The 24,813-nt window shown below is 38.3% G+C and overlaps 1 protein-coding gene and 4 pseudogenes across 1 annotated transcript; 2 read left to right on the top strand and 3 right to left on the bottom strand.

The window, feature by feature from the left end:
• Nucleotides 1-39: 39 nt before the first annotated feature.
• On the bottom strand, nt 40-1,657 carry LOC148720386 (uncharacterized; annotated as a pseudogene).
• A 2,659-nt stretch (nt 1,658-4,316) lies between these two features.
• LOC111330457 (uncharacterized) lies at nt 4,317-5,935 on the top strand (annotated as a pseudogene).
• Nucleotides 5,936-10,013: 4,078 nt separating this feature from the next.
• On the bottom strand, nt 10,014-10,734 carry LOC148720385 (uncharacterized; annotated as a pseudogene).
• Nucleotides 10,735-12,965: 2,231 nt separating this feature from the next.
• Nucleotides 12,966-14,148, top strand: LOC148720384 (uncharacterized; annotated as a pseudogene).
• Nucleotides 14,149-21,558: 7,410 nt separating this feature from the next.
• On the bottom strand, nt 21,559-24,036 carry LOC148720383 (uncharacterized). Its single transcript, XM_088739466.1, has 2 exons — nt 22,949-24,036; nt 21,559-22,035 (listed from the first exon to the last, which is right to left on the bottom strand). The coding sequence occupies exon 1, from the start codon at nt 23,948-23,950 to the stop codon at nt 22,970-22,972; it is 981 nt and encodes a 326-aa protein (XP_088595592.1). The 5' UTR covers nt 23,951-24,036; the 3' UTR covers nt 21,559-22,035; nt 22,949-22,969.
• Between the last annotated feature and the right edge of the window lie 777 nt (nt 24,037-24,813).

Below are 24,813 nucleotides of genomic sequence, written 5' to 3'. Positions count from 1 at the left end.
CTGGTCACCGGAATATCAAACGGAACGTTGGACACGGCGGCGGATTAAAAAAAAATTATTATTCACAAAATTGAGACAACACACAAATGTAAATACAACTCGACATCGATACAGCATATGATGTCGATGGATCTGCTAAAGATCCGATCAGCTAAAAGAAGAATATCAAAAGGTAACAAATCTCCCTGAAGAGGAATGAGCCAGATCATACTGGTGTCTGTAAATGTGTTAGCGGCCAAATTACAATAACAGAAAACCGAGCTAATAACACAGATTTTTAACCTGTGTAAATATGTTATTGAGATTACCATTTTACTGCTATTCGACACGATCACATTTCACAATCAAGCGGAATGGAAGCATGGACTGGGTTAAATACGGCCAGATCGGTTTAATACGACACTGAAAGTGAGACTACACTTTTAAGAATGCATTAATCATTCTAGAATATAAATATTGTTGCTAATAGCCGAACCCATCTATATCCTACAAAAATCCTGTCTACAGGAAACGTATGTCTACTTTTTGCTTGTCTTTGAACGACGATAGTGAGATGAAATACAGCGTGCAAATCAATCAAGAATCTTTAGTAAGACCTCGTCTACATCTTTATAAATGGAAATAAAAACCGAAGGTTACTCAAATCACTGGAACATTATTCTAATTGAATGAGTTAGCTTGCACTAGTTTACATTAGCTATAACTTGTTCGGTTGTTCAGTGTTAAATGCAGCCGGCAACGGTGCCGCTTGACCTTGTCCTGGCGGTACAGGATATTAGCTTGGTGGCGGTGGGTAGCTTGGATAAGACGGAGGAGCCTGATTGAAACCTGGAGGAGGCGGATTGTAACCCGGAGGAGGCTGGTTGTAGTTCATCGGCGGAGGAGGATGTGCTTGCTGCGTTGTCATCATGTGTGTTTGAGTTGAGACGAGCTGTTGTTGCGGCTGTTGGGTGACAACCACAGCACCAGGTGTACGATAGCGGTAGTACGGACAGCAAGCACAGCAGAGGCAGGATACGATGGAGATGATGATGGCGAGGAAGATAATTGTACCGATTGCAGCGCCTGCAATAGCTCCGCCGCTCCAACTACAGTACGAAGAACACACTCCCCTACAACAATCCTCTCCAGTGCCACACTGGTAATCGGACGAACAAGAACAAGAAGACCAGTTGTCGATGCATTTGCTATCATATTTACAGCACTTCTCGCCGCTGTCACATTCAGAGTCGAACGAACAGGAACAAGAAAGAAAACTACTGGTGCATTTGCTGTTGCAGCATTGCCTGCTCGATCCACACTGGAAGTCGTACGAACAGGAGCAAGTAGACGAATCACTAATGCATTTGCTATTACAGCACTGCTCGCTCGTTCCACACTGGTAGTCATACGAACAGAAGTAACATCTTTCTCTGCAGACTTTATCCGTACAACAGGACTCACTGTAGGAACAATCACTGTCGCTCGTACAGGATGTAGCAGTTACCGAGGCAAAGAAACATACGAAAATAAAGCATAAAAGTTCTTTAGAAGCCATTGTCCTCCTCGCAATTTCGGTTGCGTCTGTTCGATGGAAGATAATAATTAGATGCAGTTGATTGGTTTCCAAATCTTTCTATCATGACATTTTACCAAATTAGGTCATGAGAACACACAAAACGTACCACGGTATTATATTGTAGAACAGGACAATTATACGGAGGAACAAAGTGGCTGCACTGAACGATCCAGACTTTTTTTCCTGTTTTTGTGTTTTAGGTTTGACTTAAGGAAGCTAATTTTTGTGCTCGACAGGATTTTGTTCTGGTCATAAAGATCGTTCGTATTTTTTTTCGTTTACTCGCATACTCCTTATGCGATTGATACGATGTACAGATAAGGCCGTAGCATGTATTTTACATACTAAAATCAAAATACTAAAAGTAAAATAAAAGTATAATAATAAATCTCTTATTCCGTGGTCCAACATATTATACGAGCGGATATTATAAGCGGATATTTTGCTTATATTTGCTAGTATTGTTCCTCGTTCTCGCCGCTGGAGGTCGAAAAAATACTACACAAATCGTAAGATATCTGCGTGCATTGTATGTCAAACCTCGGATAAGGCTTAAAATGTTTTATAAATAATCTTATTGTTTAGTACCTTCAAGTAAGGCCAGAGCTTGTTTTAAAAAAAGGCCCAATGCAGATAGATAATTAGGCATCTAACCCCATAAAGCGAATGTACATATAAACTGAATATCTTCCACATGTACTTCTCTTGCGATGTAAAAACTCGTCGATATTTGCGTGTTTGATTGTGTGTGGGATTCGACTGAGAAACAAATGATAAATTCAAATATCTAGGTCCAATTTTAATAACAACAAGACCTACGACGAAAAGCTAAAGGGAATAGAAACTAACTTACAATTTGTGGTGCAACCTAGTTCGATAGTAAAAACTCTTAACAAAGTTCTCCACGGCGCCAGGAAAAACTAACGAAACATTTGACTCAGTGGAAATCAACTTGCAATCATGAAAGTTTGTCGCTACGAAAACAAAGCACATACTAGCGAAAATATATAGATACCGGCAATACGTAATTCTTGATTACATAACCTCGCGTAAAAACGCAACTTAATTAAATAGAAGATTACAATAGTACTACAGTGAAAAGAAAAAACAATAAAATTAACAAATGGTAAACACCACAGCGTACACTATTGAGTTATGGATGCACACGGGAGGTTGCTAACCACGAAAGAAGCGTAAGAGTCGCTCGAGGCGATAGCCGAGAGCGACTCTAGCTTCTTGAGTTAACTCTAACTTCTTGAGTTGACTCTAACTTCTTGACTTAATTAAATAGAAGATTACAATAGTACTACAGTGAAAAGAAAAAACAATAAAATTAACAAATGGTAAACACCACAGCGTACACTATTGAGTTATGGATGCACACGGGAGGTTGCTAAGCACGAAAGAAGCTAGAGTCGCTCTCGGCTATCGCCTCGAGCGACTCTTACGCTTCTTTCGTGGTTAGCAACCTCCCGTGTGCATCCATAACTCAATAGTGTACGCTGTGGTGTTTACCATTTGTTAATTTTATTGTTTTTTCTTTTCACTGTAGTACTATTGTAATCTTCTATTTAATTAAGTCAAGAAGTTAGAGTCAACTCAAGAAGTTAGAGTTAACTCAAGAAGCTAGAGTCGCTCTCGGCTATCGCCTCGAGCGACTCTTACGCTTCTTTCGTGGTTAGCAACCTCCCGTGTGCATCCATAACTCAATAGTGTACGCTGTGGTGTTTACCATTTGTTAATTTTATTGTTTTTTCTTTTCACTGTAGTACTATTGTAATCTTCTATTTAATTAAGTTGCGTTTTTACGCGAGGTTATGTAATCAAGAATTACGTATTGCCGGTATCTATATATTTTCGCTAGTATGTGCTTTGTTTTCGTAGCGACAAACTTTCATGATTGCAAGTTGATTTCCACTGAGTCAAATGTTTCGTTAGTTTTTCCTGGCGCCGTGGAGAACTTTGTTAAGAGTTTTTACTATCGAACTAGGTTGCACCACAAATTGTAAGTTAGTTTCTATTCCCTTTAGCTTTTCGTCGTAGGTCTTGTTGTTATTAAAATTGGACCTAGATATTTGAATTTATCATTTGTTTCTCAGTCGAATCCCACACACAATCAAACACGCAAATATCGACGAGTTTTTACATCGCAAGAGAAGTACATGTGGAAGATGTTCAGTTTATATGTACATTCGCTTTATGGGGTTAGATGCCTAATTATCTATCTGCATTGGGCCTTTTTTTAAAACAAGCTCTGGCCTTACTTGAAGGTACTAAACAATAAGATTATTTATAAAACATTTTAAGCCTTATCCGAGGTTTGACATACAATGCACGCAGATATCTTACGATTTGTGTAGTATTTTTTCGACCTCCAGCGGCGAGAACGAGGAACAATACTAGCAAATATAAGCAAAATATCCGCTTATAATATCCGCTCGTATAATATGTTGGACCACGGAATAAGAGATTTATTATTATACTTTTATTTTACTTTTAGTATTTTGATTTTAGTATGTAAAATACATGCTACGGCCTTATCTGTACATCGTATCAATCGCATAAGGAGTATGCGAGTAAACGAAAAAAAATACGAACGATCTTTATGACCAGAACAAAATCCTGTCGAGCACAAAAATTAGCTTCCTTAAGTCAAACCTAAAACACAAAAACAGGAAAAAAAGTCTGGATCGTTCAGTGCAGCCACTTTGTTCCTCCGTATAATTGTCCTGTTCTACAATATAATACCGTGGTACGTTTTGTGTGTTCTCATGACCTAATTTGGTAAAATGTCATGATAGAAAGATTTGGAAACCAATCAACTGCATCTAATTATTATCTTCCATCGAACAGACGCAACCGAAATTGCGAGGAGGACAATGGCTTCTAAAGAACTTTTATGCTTTATTTTCGTATGTTTCTTTGCCTCGGTAACTGCTACATCCTGTACGAGCGACAGTGATTGTTCCTACAGTGAGTCCTGTTGTACGGATAAAGTCTGCAGAGAAAGATGTTACTTCTGTTCGTATGACTACCAGTGTGGAACGAGCGAGCAGTGCTGTAATAGCAAATGCATTAGTGATTCGTCTACTTGCTCCTGTTCGTACGACTTCCAGTGTGGATCGAGCAGGCAATGCTGCAACAGCAAATGCACCAGTAGTTTTCTTTCTTGTTCCTGTTCGTTCGACTCTGAATGTGACAGCGGCGAGAAGTGCTGTAAATATGATAGCAAATGCATCGACAACTGGTCTTCTTGTTCTTGTTCGTCCGATTACCAGTGTGGCACTGGAGAGGATTGTTGTAGGGGAGTGTGTTCTTCGTACTGTAGTTGGAGCGGCGGAGCTATTGCAGGCGCTGCAATCGGTACAATTATCTTCCTCGCCATCATCATCTCCATCGTATCCTGCCTCTGCTGTGCTTGCTGTCCGTACTACCGCTATCGTACACCTGGTGCTGTGGTTGTCACCCAACAGCCGCAACAACAGCTCGTCTCAACTCAAACACACATGATGACAACGCAGCAAGCACATCCTCCTCCGCCGATGAACTACAACCAGCCTCCTCCGGGTTACAATCCGCCTCCTCCAGGTTTCAATCAGGCTCCTCCGTCTTATCCAAGCTACCCACCGCCACCAAGCTAATATCCTGTACCGCCAGGACAAGGTCAAGCGGCACCGTTGCCGGCTGCATTTAACACTGAACAACCGAACAAGTTATAGCTAATGTAAACTAGTGCAAGCTAACTCATTCAATTAGAATAATGTTCCAGTGATTTGAGTAACCTTCGGTTTTTATTTCCATTTATAAAGATGTAGACGAGGTCTTACTAAAGATTCTTGATTGATTTGCACGCTGTATTTCATCTCACTATCGTCGTTCAAAGACAAGCAAAAAGTAGACATACGTTTCCTGTAGACAGGATTTTTGTAGGATATAGATGGGTTCGGCTATTAGCAACAATATTTATATTCTAGAATGATTAATGCATTCTTAAAAGTGTAGTCTCACTTTCAGTGTCGTATTAAACCGATCTGGCCGTATTTAACCCAGTCCATGCTTCCATTCTGCTTGATTGTGAAATGTGATCGTGTCGAATAGCAGTAAAATGGTAATCTCAATAACATATTTACACAGGTTAAAAATCTGTGTTATTAGCTCGGTTTTCTGTTATTGTAATTTGGCCGCTAACACATTTACAGACACCAGTAGGATCTGGCTCATTCCTCTTCAGGGAGATTTGTTACCTTTTGATATTCTTCTTTTAGCTGATCGGATCTTTAGCAGATCCATCGACATCATATGCTGTATCGATGTCGAGTTGTATTTACATTTGTGTGTTGTCTCAATTTTGTGAATAATAATTTTTTTTTAATCCGCCGCCGTGTCCAACGTTCCGTTTGATATTCCGGTGACCAGTTCGCAAGTGAATTTTGAACTTTTGCTTTGTTCTTGTAAAGTTTCATCTGAGCTATTTATTGAGAAATTGGAGTTTGAGTTGTTTGCTTGAAACTAAACTGACGAGACATATCAAGACCAAGCAGGTGGAAACATTTCTATACGGTTACTTTGGCTTTCAGTATTAAAATTCCATGTTTTTGTCGTGTTCGCTTTTCTCCGATGAAAGTTGACGAAACAGACTTTAATCAGCGAATACAAAGCGGTTAAAGTTCTGATTTTGTTTTGCTATATCGATGATTTTGCAAATGCAGACACTATCTTGTAGGGCTTTGTAAGGCCCACACCTGCCTATTGCAGATAAAGACAAACTAAGATGTTTTACTCAACAGCGGCCAAGTTGAGTTGGCAGGGCTTTCAACGGTTGCAGGTATGCTTGTGAGGAACTAAAATGCAAAGAAAACTGCAAAATTTTACAATCATCTTCATAGAGTTCGCGTGATGTAATTACCATAATCCTATTTTAGCCGGCTGTGTTGATGTTTATAAGACGTTGATAAAGCATGTTGAATACCAAATAACCTTTACGATTTAAGGAGAAACGCTTCAGTCACTCAGAATTCAACCTTTTAGGTGTTTGTTAAATGAATATGGTCCTAACTCCTGACATAATTTTCGATAGAATTGAAGGTAAGCAAATGGCTTTGTAAAACTCTAAATCTCAGATAGGCTCCAACCTCTGAGTTTCCATGTTCCCGTGACATAATCCTAATTCGAAAGCGTTCTTTCCTGACTATACCGTAACTCAAAATCGCTCTGAATTAACTAGTTTCGTTTTGGTATTCATCCATTACAAGAATAAATAAGACTGGACACAATTCTGTCAGCACTTGTTAGGAAATTTAGATAAGAACTATTAGTTATCTAAAACGGAATAAGAACGAACTGGGAGAGCTTGGCCTCCTAATGAAAAAACACCCGCCGCGCCACGACTAACGCTAAAAAAAGCTCCATACAATTCCTTCGAATTTTATTATAAGGAATTATATGAATCTCTCTGGGATACTTACAGTGCAAGTACTGTGTCTCATGTTACTTTCCGACCTTATTTTTGGAAAAATGGCACACATATCGTAAAATCAAAAATTAAGTCGAAAATTGATGCAATAAGAATTACTTTTTTCTTAATTCTCGAACGAAAAAATTTCAAGACGTTCTTGATGATTTTCAGTCTTTGTTTGAGGGGTGTTTTAAGTGAGTTACAACTCTACTGTACACAAAAAGTTTGATTGCTAGTGCGCAACATTGAAACATTCCTTGTCAATAAGGTTAGAAGGGAAATCTGCTGTTTGCGTACCATAGAAATCCAAGCAAAAATGGCTGCGAATTGGCCGCAGTCTAAAACCCGCAGTTGGGGTTTGACACTTCCTCAGCTTTAGTTTCGTTCCTTCGCGTGATCTCTTTATACGGGTATTTTGGATTCGCACATAAACTCTAAACCGCTTGAGTACGGCGACTAAAAAATCTTTATGTAGCTAGAATTCACGGAGGAACACGCTCGTGTTTTTGTGTTGGAACCTAACAGTCTTTGACGGTCAGTATGGTTGGATTTCGATCGAACTGTTGCTAACGTAACCTCTCAAGAAGCTAGAGTCGCTCTCGGCTATCGCCTCGAGCGACTCTTACGCTTCTTTCGTGCTTAGCAACCTCCCGTGTGCATCCATAACTCAATAGTGTACCCTGTGGTGTTTACTATTTGTTTTATAACATAACATTGATACATTGTAGCTAAAGAGTTCCCTTTTATTTGACAAATCTTACGCGCGCGGAAAAATAGTCTTTGCATTTGCTCACGTCAGCAGCGTACACCCATGGGCAAATGGGGGACGCTAAATTGACCAATCAGAGCGCACGATTTACCTCGGTTATGTTATATAATCATTTCGGCGTTGCTTGACATAAAATAGAAAACAATGCCTGTCGTCATTGAAGGAAAACATAGCCATTCGTCAATACTGATCTCCGATAACCTCAGCGAAACTTGTTTCTTATTAAATCATCAATGCATTTTTTTGTATTATGGCAACGTGTTAGTCATGTTGTATTTTATCTCCTGTAAAGTTTGAAAGGTAAAGCTTTTTTTTCACAACTTAAGCTAATTTAACTAAAGGCAGCTTTTGTAAGAGTAATTCCTTCTGAGTGGTTTTATTTACGCCTGTCTCATTTTAGATTTTATTTACAAAGAACAATCTACGTTCCAGCAAGGGTGTGAACAAGCGGCAAGAAATACACAGATAACGAACCTATAGGATTTAATTGAAATCCTGCATGGTGTGGCGTTTGACTTTGGGCCTCTAGGACTTAACGTTGAGTGGGGAGGGGTGGGTTTGATGTTGCCCTAATAGACTATATATGTATGGTTCATACGGGGATAGTCTGTGTGAAAGGGACACTCCTTTATTCAAATTTTAAGATGCGAGGTTTCACAAGCTGAGCTGCCATGAGTTAGAAGGAAACTGTTGAGACCAAGAAAGAGCGAACGATGTAGCTGTGATTGGGTTAGATTCTTATTGTGTCTGGTGGAGAGGATGGAAGAGTCTAAGGTTAAATTTCTTTCACAAAACAACAAAATTAAAATTTGCGAAAGCCAAAACAATTATATTAAATGAAAAACATTTATTTCGTTTTCTTGCGGCTAAAAAAAAAAATAGACTCATTCTCGTTAATTATGGAGATCCAGCTCTCCCTGTTTGCTTATTTGTTTTCTTTCCAGTTTCGCCTTACTGATCATTCTTATTAAAACTACATTTAAAAGAAATACATTTAATATTCTTTCTTAACTCATCCATCTCGGAAAAAAATCCTTTCCACTTTCCCATGAAGGCGAAATGGAATAGAGTGGAACACCTTTAAACCGCACCCTCATTAAACCGGAATCCTCTCTATACCGGACCTTTTTTTCGGCCCCAAAATCTCTGTCATACATTTTCTTTATTCTTAATCTCAATAACCGTAGCACCTCACTTCCGCAAACCGGACGCTTTTTTAGTCGGTAATCACATACTGACAAAGAAATTGACCTCATTAAACCGGACGTGAAAGATTTAAGTTTGCCGCCAAAATCAAACCACGCGTTTTAAGATTTGATTAAAACTAAAATCGTAATCATGCAGCCGTGAAATCCCAATCAGAAATGAGACACGCGCGTCCGCTAATTATTCATTGTTCTATCGATACTGAGGCAAAAAAACTAAAGTCGACAGTCGTGCCGCTGTTTTTCGGTTGAATGAAAGACAGCAATAGGGGTCATTTTAAGAGACTGTCACGTTGCGGGTGAAATCACTTGCAAAAACAAACGAACTAGCAAACATCACTACGTCTGAGAGACCAGCGAAACGCCAAAGAATCGAGTTATTGTTAGAGGAGAGAATTGAGTAGGTCAAATGCGCGGAATCAGTGCCTAAACCAACACTGAAGGCTCGAAGCGGTAAATTCGGGATCAGTAAATGAACTGTAGGTGATAATTTAAAGAAGAGAGAAGTCTACAAATGAATTAAAAGCGGCGATCATATTACCCTGTGTGTAATACTAAATTTTTTTGAAGATTAAATAAAATGACGTTGAAAAGCTTCCTTACGATCCACGTTGTTAGCTCCTTTATAGATGTGCTTTAATAATGCTCGTGTACCATGTACTCGTACTTACAGTTAGACATTACATTATGCTGCGTAAAATTGCCTTATGGGTAAAGCTTCTGTACACTGGACACCCATCTAAACCGGTCATTTCCTCTGGTCCCAAGGGTGTCCGGTTTTGAGGGGTTCCACTGTATTAGATTTGTAGATAACAGCGCGCAGATCAAACTAGAATTTTTGAAGTCAAACGACTTATTCCAACTATCCTTCGCCTCAACATCCTAGAAAGCTCACATAAAATTTTGCGACATGATTACGCTAACGTTTACATCTATGTAGATGGAAAACAAAAACGGAAGGATACTTAAAATTATTTTACAAGAACAGTGATCTGTCTAGAGAAGTTACCTTGCAGGTTAGTTTCATTAGAAATTGTTCAGTTGTTTAGCAATTACTGCAGCCGGCATCGGCGCAGCTTGAACTTGGAGGACACTGGTTTGGTGGCGGTGGATAACCTGGAAAAGGCGGGGGAGCCTGATCTAAACCCCAAGGAGGCTGCTTGCAGTTCATCGGCGGAGGAGGATGTACTTCCTGCGTCGTCATCATGGGTGCTGAGACCATTTCTTGTTGCAGCTGTTGGCCGGTTACGAACACAGTACCGGTTGTACGATAGAGGTGGTACGGATAGGAAGGACAGCAGAGACGGCATAAGGTGGAAATGATGAAGGCAAATAAGATAATTATGCCAATTATAGCGCCTGCAATAGTTCCGCTGCTCCAACCCCAGTACGACAAAAACATTTCCCCACAACAATCCTTTCCAATGCCACACTGGTAGATGTTCGAACAAGAAAAAGAAGACGAACTACTGATGCATTTTCTGTTACCGCATTGCTCACCACTGTCACATTCGGAGTCGTACGAACAGGAGCAGGTAGGCCAAAAACTGACGCATTTACTTTTACAGCACTGCTCGCTCGCTGTACATTGCGATTCGGACGAACAGAAGTAACAATCTTCTCTACAGATGTTATCTGTACAACAGGACTCAGGGAACGATCAATCGCTGTCGCCGGTACAGGAGGTAGCACTTCCCGAGGCAAAGAAGCAGACGAAAAGAAAGCATAAAAGTTTCTTAGAAGCCATTTTCCTCTTCACAATTACAATGGCGTCTGTTCGATGTATGGTAATAATTGGATGTAGTTTGCTGGTATCAAAATTATTTTTTCTGTGACATTTTACCGAATTAGGTCAAGAGAACGCACAAAATATGTCACGGTACAACAGGGCAGAAATACGGAGAAACAAAATGGGCGCAATAAACAATCCAAACGCTACTTTTCGTTGTTTTTTTTTTTTGGCTTTACTTTCAAGAAATCGAATCTTTTAGCACAAGTTTTTTTTTTTTTTTTTTTTTTTGGGGGGGGGGGGTCACAAAGTCATTCGTAGCTTTAATTTTTTGTCTTTCGCGTACTTTCGCTATGGTGCACAGATAAGGCTGTAGCATGTATTTCACAATCTATAATCAAAATGCTGTGCGATGAAATAAAAGTTGAGTAATCAATCCGTGGTCTAACATATAATCCGAGCGGATATTTTGCTCGTATTTGCTCGTGCTGTTCCTCGCGTGCGCTCCCTTCCGGCAAGGAAATATACAGAGCAACTTGCAAGATATCCGTGTGTATTTACAGGTTGAACCATCAATAAGGTATATATACATAATATCTTAACGTGGATTGTTCAATAATTTTGAAGTCAGGCCAAAGCTAGTTTTGGAAAAGGGCCCAAATGCATGTATTGAACGAAGGTCCTACAAATTGAGCTATTTAATCAAATGTAGGATTATTAGAATAATTCCCATTGACTGGTTTTATGTCCGCTTATCTCATTTTACATGTTATTTACAAAGCGCAACTCACGTTCCAGCAAGGATGTTAACAGCGAGAAATACCCAGATAGCGTACCTGCAGTATTTGAATGAAAGCCGGCATGATGATGAGTTTAATTTTAGGGCATTTGGACTAAACTTCACGAGGTTTCCGTAGAAATATAAAATGACGCCAACAGTGTTTTGAGTAATCTACGTCACAATGGGAGTGACCGCTGACCAAAGATAAGTTAGCCGTGATTACGAAAATTAATGGCTGAACGGTTTTCAAATCGTAATTTCTCGCCCTATAATTGACTTTGAACTAAAATTATTATTGAAAAGACTTTCTCAATTGCTAAAAATTCATATTATAATGTAATAACTGAGTTTTTCGGGTTTTCAAATTATAGGGCGGATTCGTAAGAGTGCTCCCCTAAAGCTAGAGAATAAGTGTATGTAGTTTAACTCAGATGATTATCAAGAATAAGCACAGATTTAACAAAAGAATGTCGTTAAAATAGTTCCCTATTTTCGTTATAAAAGTGTCCTTTTTTCGTTACAAAAGTGCCCATTCCTATGGCTGTCTCTCTCTCTCTCTCTCTCTCTCTCTCTCTCTCTCTCTCTCTCTCTCATTCTCTCTCCAGATTCATGGCTGAGTATCTGCTACCTTTTCTCCTCTTCTTTTTTTGATATAAAATTTTCCAATATTTTCCCGTTTTTACAGTGGAATATATCAGTCTATTTTTCACTTATAACACTTCTATTCAAAGTTACCAACCGATACGAAATCTTTAGTCAGTATATCAATCTAAGCAAGACCAATGTAGCAAATACTCAATCATTGGTACACGCATCGAGAAAATCCCGAAAATAAAAAATTTTGACGGACTTTAAAGGTCTTCAAGTTCTTTTTTATTGCCGTAAAACCCCTCTGGGATCTGGAATATTTTAGTTTCTACACCATCTTAATTTTTGAACAAAACTGCGTTCCCACATATAGTATCAACTCGACTTAGCAAGTCGGAATTTTTTGAGAAGGTCAATTGTCTTTTTTCTTTATAAAATCATTATATTTTACCTTAAATTCGTTTTTTCTTTGGTAGGAAAGTTCTGCGCTTGTGAAAGAAAACATGTTAAACCTGTTTTTTTTAATTCTATGTCACAATTAAAAGATTTTATTGCACAAAAACCACTCCGTAGCAAATAACCATTTAACGTAGCAAGTACCCACTGCTGGTCTCATGCGAAGTGTCTCAAATTGTCTAGAACCGGCTTCCAATATTACTTAGACCATCCGGATCTGGACTGGGTGTGTTCTCTCTGTTCTCTTCCTCAACTGGCTCCGGAAGACCTTATGGATACAAGTGTTCTCTCTGCTTCGCCAATTATACTCGATCCTCTCGATGATGAAGCTTGCAACCCATCTACATTTAGCGAAGCTGGCGAAGATGGGTTAGATTCTCTCGCTTGGTACTAGGCCAACATAAGGGAATACTATAAGTTCAATCTTAAAATTGCTTATTTAAATATCAACAGCCTGATAAACAAAATAGATGAAACGAAAGAGATGCTCAGAAGGAACATGTTTGACATTTTATTTATCGCTGAGACTAAAATCGATGCTACTACTTCCACTTTCCTCCTAGCCCAACCAGGTTTCGGATTGTTCGCAGAGATCGCAAAAAAGGTGGAGGTGGTCTTATTGCCTACATAAGAGCTGATTTGTCAGTGTACAGGAGAGCGAAGTTAGAGCCTGAAGGAGTGGAATCAATCTGCTTGGATGTCAAAGACAATAACAACAGTCGTTTCCTTGTTTGTGCATGTTATAGATCACCAGGCAAATGCAATGAGCTGAAATTTATGACCTCACTATCCTCCGCTGCAGAAACAATGTATAACACCAGGAAGGAGCTGTTATTACTCGGTGATTTTATTCAAGATATGTATGTCAGTATTGCTGAGGGCCGGACTGCAAACAGAAACCTGGTCGACTTTTATGATCGATTTTGCCTTGCTAATAAAATCACGAAACCGACACGCGTTACTGACAAAACAAAGAACCTTCTCGATATCATTCTTACAAGTAACAATGAGCGCTTTGTAGCTTCAGGCAATTTGCACCTTGGTTTGAGCGACCACGAATTGGTGTTTTTTGTACGCAAAAACAAAATTCTACGTCCAAAACCACGCTTTGTTGAATACCGCAGCATGAAGCATTTTTATCACCAGAAGTTCATGGCGGACTGAAGTGAAATTCCTTGGGGGACGGCTTATTGTTTCTCGGATGTGAATGATGTATGGGGTCATTGGAGCAAACTGTTTAAAGACGTTCTTGATAGGCACGCACCTATTAAGAAAAAATGGTGCGCGGTAATCAGCTTCCTTGGATCACACCTCAAATCCAACGTGAAATTGCTCTGCGAAACAGGCTTTTCAAAAGGTACAGAAAAAACGCAAAGGACAATACATAGATTGCTTATAAGCAACAGCGTAATAAAGTAACTTCACTTAAGCGCAAAAGAATAAGTAAATTTTGTTACGACACGGCAACGGGAGCGAAACATCCTGGTGAATTTTGGAAGAAAATGAAGCCTCTTCTTCCTAACTCTGACATAAATAAACTAAGTAACATAACTCTTGTAGAGAACAGTGTGGTGACGACGGAACCCAGGCAGGTGGTGGATATCTAATAGCTATTTCGCAAATTTAGTTTCAACAAATCACGACTTCAACGATCATCCAAGTGTAAATCTAATCGCTAGCAAAATGCTGCTAGATCAGTTTGTCTCCCAGCCAGTGAGCTGCGGCTATGTTCGTCAAATCGTAGACAATCTAAATCCCCGGAAGGCTGTTGGCGTAGATGGAATTTCACCGCGTCTCTTAAGGCTCGCTGCTCCTATCCTAACGGAGGAGATATCACAGCTGATCAACTATCTGATTATGAACCAATCATGGCCAACCGAATGGAAGAGTGGGAACTTGACACCGGTATTTAAAAAAGATGAGGATACACGCTAAGAAAATTATCGTCCTGTTTCCATTCTTACCGCCATTTCTAAAGTGTACGAGAAGGTCGTGTTTGACCAGCTGTACGGCGCTTTCCATGAACATCTTTCTCCGAATCTATCTGGGTTCTTGAAAAAACACTCTTGTTGCACCGCACTCTTGAAGATGACTGAGGACTGGAGCCGAAGCCTCGACAAAAGGGAGGCAGTTATAGCCGTGGCAGTGGACCTGTCCAAAACATTTGATTCTATTAACCATAACCTCCTATTGGCTAAATTAAAAGCGTATGGCTCCTCTCCGTCTGCATTAAACTTGATTTCTTCCTATTTGTTGGGGCGAAGACAGTGAGTTAAGTTGTCCGGTGTTTGCTCCAGCTACTCAGAAGTAATGGTGGGCGTTCCCCAGGGGTCCCTCCTCGGACCGCTGCTGTTTAACATTTATATAAATGACTTGAACTACGCCATACCGGATGTATCTCTGAGGTTATACGCCGACGACACAACTATGTATGCCTCAGACGTCTCGCCTATGGTTCTCGAATTTTTAGTGAATAATGGTCTTGAGCGGTTATCATCGTGGTTTCGAGAGAATCATCTGGTGATCAACAACACAAAGACGCAAGCAGTACCCATTGGTCCCTGTAAGTACAGTTACGACCTGGCCATACATAGCTCTGTCGTTGAGACACTGACATCCATCAAAATACCTGGCGTTGAACTTGATAGCATGCTATCTTTCAAGGATCACATTACTAAACAGCTTTAAAAGGTATACGCTAAAAGTGGCGCACTTAGGAGAATCAGGCGGTTTGTCCCTGACAATGTTATGATAAGCCTCTATAAAACTTTCATTCTCCCTCATTTTGAATACTGTTGCCCCCTCTTTCTTGGATTGGAGAAAGTGCAAGCGAATCGGCTAGAAGATGCCAACTATTGTATTCTTAGATCACTGCTACGTTATCTCAAGTCTACCCTTTATGATGAATAGCTGCGAATCTTGAATATGGAAACGTTAGACCAGAGAAGGAAACAACAATCCCTTATTCTGTTATATAAATGTTTGCATAACGACGTTCCCAAATACATCAGAGAGTCTTTTAGTTTTAGGGAAACTATGTATAACCTGAGAGGAACCGGCATTAATTTGTGCGCACCTAAATTTAATTTAAATTTTATGAAAAAATCCTTCACTTATTTGTGTGCGCAGCTGTGGAATGGATTACCTACAAGTGTAAAACTGGCCAATAATATCAACCTTTTTAAGAAGCTATTGAGAACATTGAAACTTTAGCTGCTTCTCAATTTTATACTTGTATTTAAGTGACTCTCAATTTCATTGTACAAACTTAATTTTTAATTTTAATTTCAGATTATTCAAGCTACTGCTTCACCATTTTATACCCGTATTTAAGCGACTTTGAATTTTACTGTACAAACTTAAATTTTAATATTAATTGTTGGTTATTTTAATTTCTAACCAATCAGGTTTTGAAAGAATGTATTAGGTTTTTTAGATTCTTAATCTTAGAGGCACGGACGTATTTTGAACGAGCTCTATGAGCTCCTTGACGCTACGTGGGTAAATAAAGTATTGATTGATTGATATTGATTGATTGATTGATTGATATTGATTGATTGATTGATGTAGCAAATACCCATTTCTACTTCTTTTGCTCTAGAGAAACATTTTCTTTGGTAAAAGATTAAGTTTTAGGGAACTATTTGGGTATTGCTTAAGAACAATCTATCCCTCTGTATTTTTCAATTTAAAATATAACACGCATTACCGACAAAAAAGCGTACACGCGCATTTTTGTAAGAAATAGTTTCGTCTCCAAATGGCTGAGATATTAAGCAATTAAGAGTGTTGTGGAAAAGATTTTGTTATGTTTATGTAAGTTAAATCATGATAGCATCTTAATCTTATAAACGCTACACTTTACATAGGTAGTTTGAACCATTACGAGCGCTTATTGTGGTGTGAAAAATTTCCTTCAAGTGTTACTTTAGATAGCATAACATGCATCAGCAATCAATCCTTATTCAAATCTGAGAGGGACAAAAATTTTTTCCAGTGTTCCCCTTGTTCTGCTTTTACTGCATTTATAACTCTGTTGGAATGTGAACCTTATTCTTTTTTCTAGCGAAGGCCTAACGTTAACTTATATTAACTAATTGAGTTTTAAATCGCTCAAAGCTTTGTTACAATGAAATCTTACTTTTGATTCATGTTTAAACTCAGTTCAGTTTTAAATGCCCATACGACTCTATTCATACAAGTTTAGTTGCATTTCTGTAAAAGCCTTGTTCTGTTCTATATGCGCGAAAATAACTCACATTGTGACTTTAGCCTATTTCCAGTCTATGTGTGATATGGCTTTAGATGGACTCATACCTCAGTTACAATGTGACCTTGGTATTCTGTCTAGTTTATGCTTAGTTTAGTTGAGTTTTAAGCGGTACGCATAGCTTTGTTACAATACAAGTTTACTTTTGTCTCTATTGTGATCACTTTTTAATGCGTGCATAACTCTGTTACAGTGTGAGCTAGTTTTTGTATCCAGTATGCGCCTAGTTCAGTTTAAAATACACACATAACTCTCTAACAATGCAAGCTTAGTTTTACTTCCAATGTGCGTTAAGTCCAGTGTTAATTGCACACATTACTAAGATAAGTCGGGATCTATGTCATTCTGGTATACGCCTTGTTCAGTTTCAAAGGTAGGCATTACTCTCTTATAATGTAAACTTAGTGTTGTTTCAAATATACCGTTGATTGAGTTTTAAATGCGTGTAAAACTTAGCTACAACGTGGGCTTAGTTTTGTTTACTGTGTCAACCAAGTTCAGTTTTAACTGCTTGCATAAATCATATATTACAATGTGAGTTTAGTTTGTTACTAGGGTGTATCAAGTTAAGTTTTGAATGAGCTTACAACTCAATTACAATGCAAGCTTAGTTTTGTTTGTGCATAACCCAGTTTTAATATCATATGAGCTTAATCAGTTCTGTTTGCTGTCCATGCCTAGTTCAGTTTTAAATGTGAGTATAGCTCAGTTAGAATGTGAGCTTAGTTTTGTATGCAGTGTACTCCTAGTTCAGTTTTAAATTCTTGTGTGTAAGTCAGTTCCAATGCAGGCTTAGTTTCAGGCTTTAGCCTAGTTTCCAACACACCCAGTTTCAGATGAACACATATAGTTCATGAGTTATTTTTCCTGCATGACTGCAACACTTAATAATAACGTTCTGCTTCATTCAAAATTGCTTGTTTTTCGCCTGATGCTTGATTCATTCACTCTTTACATTTCGTTATGGTCTTTATTTGCTACGTACTCTACTTTAGATAGCATTTAGCAAGTGCAGAGAAACAGGGACACAGATAGTCGTATCTAGCGAACTTGTTTCCTTTAAGATACATTAAGCAATAAAGTATTAAGAAAAGATAGACGTAGAAAGCTTGTATTTTAGGGCTGATTTTACAAGCTGATAGTAATCGAAGCGTCCCTTTTTAAATGATAAACACCAACTATTCCCTTAGTTATACCAACAAACGAACGCAGTCTTCAACCAACATGGGTATTGGGCATTTATCTTCCTAGGTAAGGGTATTCCCAAACTGGGCTAGGGAGAAACAACAACAAAAACAGGACTACAACAACAATAACACCAGTAACAATGTATGCGTTAGCTACTTTACGTCATACAAATTGATATATCATTGGGATTAAACGCAACCGATTTTTGAAACGAAATTCAAGTTGAAATCTAAGAATAGAATTGAAATTATCTCAAGAAAACAGTTCCAGTCCTTTAACTCTTAGTCAGATATTATAACATGTAATCATCATACTTCTTATCCCTTTCACTTATAGTGTTTCCCGTTTTTATGAACTTCTATTTCCTTTACCATTGTGAAAAGATGATTTCTTAACATAATCGATAGAATATTGCAACTATACATATATGAACGAGAACGACTGTCTTAAAATAAATCATTTTACTAAAAACCGACTAGAATTTCAAACGCTTACTGATAAGAACAACAATATCTCGATCTTCTTGAAAAAACAACTTCAAAAACGGTGGAGCGCTATTTAGTTGAAATTGGAGCGTCGTTATATCCAAATTCAGTAGGAGCCGAAATGTATCTTAAACTTATACCTGACTTTCTGCCGGCTAACCACATGTTACCCACCTCGTGGTTATTTTTTTTTTTTCATATTCGTTAATGCTAAAATAAGAATCCATAAAGTAGAACTACTTTCATACGAGAAAAGTTCTTATAGTTTTGGCGTCAAATGTACAGTGCAGCCTACTGCATAGTAGCATGTAACAGTTTTCAACAGTTCAGTGTACAGAGCAGCCCACTGCATAGTAAGATTTAGCAGTTCCAACAGTTCAGTGTCGTGTTCTTGAGCACAAAGCAAAGGACTGCATAGTAACATTTTATCTTACTATGCAGTGTACTTCACTGTACCGAACAACAATACACTGAACAGTACAGTGTATCGCTCTATATAGTAATATTTAAGAGTTTTTTCCCAGTTCAGTGTTGTTACTCAGTTCAGATGTTCTGTAAGTGCAGTACTGTAAGTACAGTACTGCGCACTGCTGAGTAATATTTGATAGTTGTGAATAGCTCAGCATACAATGCACTGCCCTGCTTAGAACATATTTAAGACTTTTTTAGTTGCAACGCTACCTGTGACTGTAAGTCTTTGTTCTTGAGAAATAATTCGTTTATCTCCATTGCGATTTCTTCGATCTGACGGTCACGTTTCAGATTATTTGCTTACTTTACTTCAACCATCTGCCACCTTTGCGCTTTGAGGTGACAATGCGGACGGTTTATTATGGCACGAACTAATCTTGTTCGATTCTCAATATTTCACTCATTGAAATTTTTGAGAAAATTTGCTCGTTCTTTTCGCACCCTCATTCTTTTTCTGAGGCCCGTGCTAAACTTTCCAACATTGTTATCGAAGATTTTTTGACTCAATAATGTTAAAGCATTTAGCATATATGCTTGTCCGACATTTTTTGTAGGACTAATGTTTGAGAACTTATGAAACGTTCGTCCAACAAAAGATGTTGAACAAACAGGGATGCTTAACGCTCCAATAATGTCAGATCAACAAATGTTATCGAAGAAAGTTGGAACGTTTAACCCGGCTTGATACTTCTCAACTCGTGCAAAACCATCTCGCGCACGCCTTTTCCAAGGATTAACCTCTAGTTGACATTCTTTAACAGTTCAGAGTATTTTCGTGTAGTGGAGAGCATTTCAGAGCAAAATAAAACTCTCCGCGTTACAGCTTTGAACTGTGCACATTATCAACCTTTTCATTAAACTTTCATGTTTCTAGAAGTTTATTGTTAAATAAGAGAGAAAAGTTCTGTCTGACGAGCGCTTCTGTGCGAAACTCAGAGTAACAGAGAATCGATGCGTTCTCTTTGATTCTCCAACTAATGTATATATATATATATATACATACATTTATTAAAAACTGGATTATTGGATAATGTAATTCAAGACTCTTTATTAGCTTACCCATTATGGTATATGAGCCAATATACCATAATCTACCAAATATGGTAAGCTTGCGCGTCGGGCTAAAATTAAAAGGGCGCTAAAAAAAATAAGATTTGCTAAGATTTTTCTAATATATTGGGGGCGTTTTTAATAAAGCAATTATTCCACTCGCGCTTGTTGGATATGAGATGATTAGAGCCAACTCGGTGCTACGCGCCTCGTTGGCTATCTATCATCTCATATCCAACGCGCGCTCGTGGAATAAATGTTAATTATTAAAAACTGGATCATTGGATAATGCAATTCAAGACTTTTTATTGGCTTCGCCATTATTGTATATCAGCCAATATACCATAATCTACAAATATGGTAAGCGTACGCGTCAGCTTAAAATCAAAAGGGAGCTAAAAAATCCAGTTTCTTCTTACAAAATAATAATTTCTTGAGGGTGTTTTTAATAAAACAATTATTCCACTCGCGCTTGTTGGATATGAGATGATTATAGCCAACTCGGCGCTACGCGCCTCGTTGGCTATCTATCATCTCATATCCAACGCGCGCTCGTGGAATAATTGTTAAATATATCTATTAAAAACCGGATCATTGGATAATGCAATTCAAGACTTTTTATTGACTCAGCCATTATGGTATATGAGCCAATATACCATAATCTAATTTCTGTACTTTGTTAAATCCGGTTTCTTCTCACAAAATAAAGTGGAGAAGTTTCTTGGGGTGTTTTTTTAATAAAACAATTATTGCACTCTCGCTTGTTGGATATGAGATGATTATAGCCAACGAGGCGCTACGCACCTCGTTTGCTATTTATCATCTCATATCCAACAAGCGAGAGTACAATAATTGTTAAATATATAAATATATATATCACATATATTTGTGATTGTAAGCTGGACGTAACTCAGTCTATGGCTGCTATGTCTTTAGTCAAACTGTCTATCTATCTAAGTCGAAGTTGATAGAACAAACCATTACCGAAGTACTAAGTTGATAGAAGAGTCATCAACAATAAATATATAGTTTTGGATTTTTGACTAGTTTTGTGTGTGTGTGTGTGTGCGTGCGCGTTTTTTTTTTATTTTATTATTATTATTATTATTTTGATTTTTAAGCATATATTAAGACAAAGAAGCAATATTTTTAAAATCGAGCATAATTTTGAGCATAATTTTAGAAAAAATCGGGCAATGCTAATAACATAATGTGCTACTTGTATTAGCACAACCGATAATAGCCTACGCCCTGAAGCACTTCGTGTTTAAAGTCTCCTGTAAGCCGCAACAATGTTAAGGGATATTTTCTTCATTTGGAGGTCAAGCTCTCCTGGTTGGTTTTTTCCGTTTCATATTACTGATAGTTCTTATCTAAAATTTCCCAACAAGTGCTGACAGAATTGTGTCCAGTCTTATTTATCCTTGTAATGGTTGAATGACAAATTGAAACGAATTGATTGAGTGTGATTGCGAAGCATTTATTAGAACGCTTTGGAATTAGGATTATGTCACTGGAAATATGGAGGCTCAGATGGGGGAGCTTATCGGAGATTTAGAGTTTTACAGCTAAATTTATGGGTAAAGTCTTTGAACTACTAAAGCCATCCACCCGACGGGGAAAGATTATCATGAATTATACCAAGCCATTAATTTGTTTGCATTCAGTTTTTTGAAAATTGTATCAGCAGTAGGGATTATCATGATTTATTTCACGAACACCTGGAAGGTTGAATTCTGAGTGACAGAAGCGTTTCTCTTTAAACTGTAAAGTTTATTTTGGTATTCAACGTGCTTTATCAACGTCTTATAAACATCAAAATAGCCGGCCAAAATAAGATTATGGTAATTACATCACGCGAAGTCCGTGAATATGATTATAAAATTTTGCGTTTTTCCTTGCATTTAACTTCTTAAAGCGAACCTGCAATCCGCCGTTGAAAGCGTTGCCAACTCAACTTGGGCGCTGTTTATTAAAACATCTGTGTGTGTCTTTATCAGCAATAGGCAGGCGTAGGATCTCACAAAGCCCTGCAAAAATGATAAATATAGCAAAACAAAATCAGAACTTTAACCACTTTGTATTCACTGATTAAAGTCTGTTTCGTAAATTTTCATCTTAGAGTAAACAGCCCCAACGGGAATTTCTCAATTAAAAGGCCAGCCGAAACTTTCGCCGCCATTACAAGAAAAAAGCAAAAGTTCGAAATATCCGATGCAAAATTCACTTACGAACAGCTCACCGGAATATCAAACGGAACGTCGCACTCGGCGGCGGATTAAATGCTAAAATCAATTATTCACAAATTGAGGCTACACACAAATGTAAATACCACTCGACATCGATAAAGCATATGTTGTCGGTGGATCTGCTAAAGATCCGATGAGATAAAAGTAAAATATCAAAAGGTAACAAATATCCCTGGAGTGGAATAGGCCGGATCACTCACGTCGGTAAATGTGGTAGCAGCTGAAATATAATTGCAAAAACCGAGCTAATTACACAGATTTTTAACCTGTGTAAATATGTTAATGACATTAACAACTTTGCTGCTATACCACACGAACACCATTTGCAATCAAGCGGAAAAAGAAGCATAGACTATGGTTCTATCTAGCTGTCGATAGAAGCATAGACTGGGTTAAATACAGCCAGATTGGTCTAATATGACATTGAAAGTGAAATTATATTTCTATAAGAATACAATTTTCATTCTACAATATAACTATTGTTGCTAATAGCCGAACTCATCTATCTCCTACATAAATCTTGTCCACAAGAAAACCTACTTTTTAGTTCTTTCAAAAACGAAAGCGAGATGAAATACAGCGTGCAGATCGATCAAGAATGTTTAGTAAGACTAAGTCTCTATCTTTTTGAATGGAAAGAAAAACTGAAGGTTACTCAAAATCACTGGAACAGTATTCTGTTTGAATGAACTACCTTGCACTTAGTTTACTTTAGTTAAAACTTGTTCGGTTGTTCAGTGTTAAATGCAACCGACATCGGTACTGCCTCAGCTTGTCCTGGCAGTGTAGGATACTGGTTTGGTGACAGTGGGTAGTTTGGGTGAGGTGGAGGAGCCTGATTGAAACCTCGAGGAGGCTGGTTGCAGTTCGTCGGCGGAGGAGGATGTACTTGCTGCGTAGCCATTATGTGTGTCTGAGTTGAGACGAGCTGCTGTTGCGGCTGTTGGGTGACGACCACAGTATCGGGTGTACGATAGAGGTAGTACGGGCAGCATGTACAGCAAAGCCAGGATATGATAGAAATGATGATGGCGAAAAAGATAGTTGTACCGATCACAGCGCCTGCAATAGCTCCGCCGCTCCATCTACAGTATGACGAACATACTCCCGAACAACAATCCTCTCCACTGTCACACTGGTAGTCGGACGAACAGGAACAAGAAAACAAACTGCCGGTGCATTTGCTATCATATGTACAGCACTTCTCACCGCTGTCACATTCGGAGTCGAACGAACAGGAACAAGAAGACAAACTACTGATGCATTTGCTATTATGTGTACAGCACTTCTCGCCACTGTCACATTCGGAGTCGATCGAACAGGAACAAGAATAGAAACTACTGATGCACGTGCTGTTACAGCACTGCTCGACAATGTCACATTCGGAGTCGATCGAACAGCGGCAAGAAGACAAACTACTGACGCATTTGCTCTTACAGCACTTCTCGCCAATGCCACAGTCGAAGCCGGACGAACAGGAACAAGGAGAAGAATTACTGTTGCATTTGCTGTTACAGCACTGCTCGCCCGTTCCACAATGTGAGTTGAACAAACAGCCGTTGCATCTTCGTCTACAAACGTTATCTGTACAACAGGACTCAATGAAGGAACAATCGCTGCTGTCGGTACAGTTGGTAGAACTTCCCAAGGCAAAGAAACAGACGAAAATAAAGCATAAAACTTTCTTTGAAGCCATTGTGTTCTTCACAATTTTCAATGGGGTCTGTTCGATGTGAGATATAATTAGATGCAAACTTTCTCCACACCCTTTACCATGGAAACCCTCGTTAATAGATGATGAGGGGGAAAGGGGAAAGGTGAAATGGAATCGGATTGGGAAGTTGAAGGGGAAGAGCAGAAAAGCTATGTCATTTTACCATATAAGGTCTTCAGAATGCATAGTATATGCCACGATATTACACTGTAAAACAGGGAAAATATACGGAGCAATAAAATGGCCGCACTGAACGGTCTAGACTTAGTTTTTTGCTGGTTTTCAGGCTTGACTTTCAAAAGGTATCCAAAAAAGAAAATTGGCGTTTTCATTTAAATTTAAATTGCGTATAAATCATTCGCGCCATACTTCTATAGATGTTCATTTTCTTGAATCTTAATAAACGCTAATTTCGAATATTTCATTTAATTTTTTTTTATTGCACACACACATTTACAATTTACATTTCATTGGCTAATACAAAAAAAAACGTGATACAACTAAGAAGAAAAAAAAACAATACTGTACAATACAGAATAAAGAAATAAAAGAAAGGAAAAAACAAGTAAAAAGAATAAAAAAATTACAGAATATCCATTAAAAGGCACTAAGAGTTACTTACAATCTACATTATTACAGTAGAGCTTACGTATAGCTATAGATATATCGCTTCGAGTTTTTGCTCCTTTTTAAAGTATTGATTTTTCGAAGGGGAGAAGCAAAATTAGTGAAGAGCATATTTCTCTATTTGCCATTGCATCAACATTTTATTTTGGAATTCTTTCGAGATCGGTTTTTTCTCAAAGCACTTACAACTGTGGACATACTGTTTGAAAAGAATAACA

This window comes from Stylophora pistillata, chromosome 11 (genome assembly GCF_964205215.1).
Source record: "Stylophora pistillata chromosome 11, jaStyPist1.2, whole genome shotgun sequence".
Taxonomy (NCBI): Eukaryota; Metazoa; Cnidaria; class Anthozoa; order Scleractinia; family Pocilloporidae; genus Stylophora; species Stylophora pistillata.
The sequence above is the reverse complement of the archived record's forward strand: the minus strand, read 5'-3'. Positions and strand labels throughout refer to the sequence as shown.

Coding starts and splice junctions, on each gene's coding strand:
- LOC148720383 (XM_088739466.1), bottom strand. CDS start 23,950: ATGGCTTCAAAGAAAGTTTTATGCTTTATTTTCGTCTGTTTCTTTGCC.